At 50.2% G+C, this 4,201-nt stretch overlaps 1 protein-coding gene across 1 annotated transcript; it reads right to left on the bottom strand.

The window, feature by feature from the left end:
- Positions 1-852: 852 nt before the first annotated feature.
- Positions 853-4,195, bottom strand: BCAS2 (BCAS2, pre-mRNA processing factor; the record flags this gene model as incomplete). Its single annotated transcript, XM_025191957.1, has 4 exons — positions 853-1,274; positions 1,788-1,868; positions 2,698-2,748; positions 4,002-4,195. Coding segments are annotated over 4 exons (453 nt in total), but the record flags the coding sequence as incomplete, so codon positions are not given.
- Between the last annotated feature and the right edge of the window lie 6 nt (positions 4,196-4,201).

Raw genomic sequence — 4,201 nt, 5'->3', positions numbered from 1 at the left:
TGCGCGGGGGGCCACCCCGCGCCCGGGGCCCACGTGCCGGCGGCAGGACCCCCTCCCTGCCTGCGCGTCCTCGACCCCGACCCCGCTCCTCTGGAAGCGAGGGGCGCGGGCCGCGCCCCGCACCGCCAGCAGCGCTGTGATGTTTGGCACCTCCCTCCCCTGTGCCCACCTCACCTACAAGCGCTTACCTCCTTTCAAGCTGCGGCCACTGCTGTGCTAGGAGCAAAACGGACTAAGACAAACTCCGATCAGGATTGCGCGATGGCGAGTTGCTGCAGAACTGGGAGGGTAATCCTTCCCCTGCGCGCAGCGCAAGCTCCACTTCTGCTAACAACCCTGACTCATGCCGAACAAGCACCGTTACTTGTTCTTGAGGCGCAGCCTGTGCCGGGAGGGAGGACATTTTTTCCTGTAGCGTATGCCCAAGACAGGGTTTAAGAAAGTTGGGCTATGGGGAACGGATCCGGATTTTGCCCTTAACGTTTGTACAGCACCAGGCACAGATGCCTTCTAGTCTTTAGCAAGGATTAAAACGCATCTAACAGAGAACAAGTGAGACGATAATGGCAACCCCTGGACCTGCTAGACAATTGTCAGAGTATGCAAAGGGCAGCTGGTCCAGAGAGATCAGCACAGGCTCCCTGCGGAATCAGGGCGGTGATTATCATCACAGCAAAGAATTCCCGCCGTAGGCTCAGGACTCCATGCCAAGAAACAACTTGTGCCACTGAGAGACTCCAATGCTCTTGTGCCCTCTAGTGCCTGATAGCAGTTCACATGCACTCAAGCATTACTGGTGAGGTTTAGCACGCAAAAATGCTCAGATTTGTGCAGCAGCAAAAACCAAATAAATTGGAAGAAAACAAAACGTTTATTTCAAGAATAAAAACATACAAATGATTGAAACATGTTCAGTCCAAGAACTAATGTACATGTGACATTCAGACACTTTAAATTACACTTAATCGCACCGTCAGTCCATGGAGCAGAACTTTCCCTGGACTTGTTCCACCTCCTGCTAGACTTAAAAAAAACAACCTGAGCACAGTACTTGTCTTCCTGTTTCACTACATACCCCTAAGTATAGGAGCCCAAGGCCATGCAGCTTCCCCAGGAATAGCGGTAGATGTGCGGCAGTGCCAGACCTTCAAAAGTCTTGCTGGATGTTCTCCTTGTTCGCTTCCCCATGCTGCTGCTTAATCTGTGAGATTTCATTTTCAAGCTGCACAATAGTTCTCTCAATCTCATAGTTTTTACTGACCAGAGACACCCACCTGAAAACAAGAGACAAAAATGCTTGGCTGAATACTGTTTCTGACTATTCTAAACGATGCAGCTATTTAATTATAAGAATTATTGTTCTGAGCAGTCTTAAATCGGACAGTTCCCCGGTGTTTCACGAGGCCATCCAGCACGAACCAGAATTATAGAAAATTCTGTCTCTGTACCTCTTTTAAACCACAGGTCAGGGTTTACATGGCACACAAGGGGATAAGTCTCCTCCGAACACCAAAAAATAAATAAAAATCCCGCTGTCATCTTAGATGACAAAGCTTGAGAATAAATTTAAATTTGTAGGCCATTCCAGATTGCTGATACGCCCTTCTCCTTCCCACAGCTTTGCTCACAGCTTCAGTCACCCACCCTTGCGTTACCCCAGCAGCTATTCTGGGCACTTCAGTCTCTGCTTATAACACATTTGCATGGTGACGACAATACTGTAAAAGCACCTAAAGCCATGAAGAATATACATTTGGGTGGGGGGGTGGGGAAGGCTGAGTACTCACATTGACTCCATCTCTCGTAGCTTAGACCCAGCTGTAAGTTGCATGTTTTTACGCTGCCAGTTGAGATCTTGAATGTTTTTCCTATGAGAAAACATTACAGGTTCTTTAACCACACAACTGCATTTGCCTTGTCTGCTTCCTTGAAAGCAGAAGGAGCTGCTGTACTTGGAAAGCAGCCCACCATCCTCATAATGCTCTTGGGAAAGGACCCCAAGTAAATCAGATGCAGAGTACCAGGCATTGAAGCACAAGGCCCAGTATAGACTTGCACACGTGCTAAACCTGAAAAATAAGGAGAACGTGTGCACAAAAGTTCATGAAGTGAAACATCAGGCTACTGCTCATGCAGGGCAGAAGTAAAGGTGGCCAAGAGCACTAAGCTGCCCCATCCTCATGCAGGCTACGGAGATGCTCTAAAGCACAAGTACAGAACACCCTGGAATGCACACGGAGACCATTTGGAACATTATATTTTTTACAGTATATTTATGCAACTGTCTAACTGGTGTTGCCTGTCAAAGGCATTTTAGCTGGATTGCTAATGTGATCAATCAAATGCCAACAGATATCCCTGTGCTTTACATACTCCTAGTGACCAATCTAGGTATCTACTCAATGCTATAGCTCCAATCAGCATAACTAGAGAGCATACCACACAGAAGCCATCACACATCCATGTACCATGTGTCAAGAAAATTGGAGTCTGGGGAAAAAAAAAAGTCCACCAGTGCAAGTTCATCTCCACAAGCAACCAAGGTTAGCTTTTCTTCACGAAGGACTAATTCAAACACTTAGTTTCAGGACAAGACTAGGTCCTCATCTCTACAGCCACTGCAACAGCCCAAGGATGAAGGCTATATTAAAATTTTGTCCAAGATTTAGAAGGAGAATGGGAAATAGCTGTTCTTACCTCAGTTTCTGCAGTTCTTTCTGGGCTTGTTCTATCATATGAACTAGATGTCTAATAGCAAAATGAAAAGCATAAAAACAACATTAGGAAACACCATTAGCTCAGAAGTAGAGGTGCCAGCAAGTCTCCCTTTCATTACTCTAGACCCGGGGTGCTCAACTTCTGGCCCACAAAGCATCTGGCCTGCAGAGCTTCCCACAGGTCAGGAAATTTGGCGGCTGGGGAATAGTGGCCATTAATACCGGCACCACCCCCCCGCTGCCAAATTCCCACCCCCACTTCTTGCTGCACAGCTGTATTTGGGCCGGGCCACTCCTGCCAGGTGGGGCACCAGATCCAGCCCACAGAAGCACCGGGCACTGCCTATCTGGCCCGCTGGGGAACAAGGTTGAGTAAAACTGCTCGAAAGTGAAGCAAGCAAACTGCTCATCACAGTAACCACGTAGGCCAGGGTGTCCAATGTTTGCAGGCCTCACCTGGAACACGCACGCACATCTCATGCAATCATCTTATAGTAGCCTGCATGATTTAGAGAAACAGAACAGAAACGGACTCCAAGATCATCGATTTTAGTCCCCTGCTATTGGAGTCTGATCAAGTAATAATGTGATGGGGTTTTGCCCATCTGGAAACACCTCTCCCCCCTGACACTTTCAACTGATGAGCTCCCAGGTTACGCTGCCAAGTTTTGTTTCAAGCCTCAAGCACATAAATTTGTTTCAGTTTTAATTTACGGGCTCACAAGTATTGGGAATTCCTCCGACTTGACTGTTACTTGAATTCTCAACATGTCCCGCACCCTGCTAACTACCAGGAGTGGCTCCACAGATCACAGCGGGTGAATCCCTGAAGGAAGCCATTCTCACTGGCTCCCGCGATAACTGCAGGGATTTGGATTTCCCCGCTGTAAAGGCGGTCTTAAGTGGAGTTACCGTTCTGCTAGATTTGGGGACCTTGCCGAGAGGAACGCGCGCCGAGAGCTGATTTCTTGGAGCCAGGCTCCCCGAGCAGGCCGGGGACATGCGAAGCAGCGCTGGAGGCATGCGGGCGCCACTCCGCCAGGCGACGCAGAGACGCAAAGAGAGGACCTAGGTGCCAGACCCGTGTAACCACTGCTAGCGTCAGCAAGCAAGGCCGGACGGGTTTTCTTCACCCACCCACGCCCCCCGCTCTGGCTGTGCAGTGGGTCTGAGGCAGGTGCTCAAGCGACTGCTAGGAAGCTGCCGTTACTGCGGTGAAGACGCCTACGTAAAAGCCGGCGGGGGCGCTGCAAGCTGGGCTGGTGGTAGGAAAGGCCCACGTACTCGTTGTACACCTTCCAGCCGTTGCAGCCGTGCTGAGACATCAGCTCCAGGTTCTCGATGCGGACCGCCTGGTGCTCCAGCTGGGCCATCGAGTTGTTGACGCACTCCTGCCAGGCCGTGATGTCGTTCTTCTGGCCGGAGGAGGGAGCCGGCAGCTCGTACCTGCGGGGACAGCACAGCGCCCGGCTCCCAGCTCCGGC

Source organism: Alligator sinensis, unplaced genomic scaffold, assembly GCF_000455745.1.
Source record: "Alligator sinensis unplaced genomic scaffold, ASM45574v1 scaffold1450_1, whole genome shotgun sequence".
Classification (NCBI taxonomy): domain Eukaryota; kingdom Metazoa; phylum Chordata; order Crocodylia; family Alligatoridae; genus Alligator; species Alligator sinensis.
This window is presented reverse-complemented; position numbering and strand designations above follow the sequence as displayed.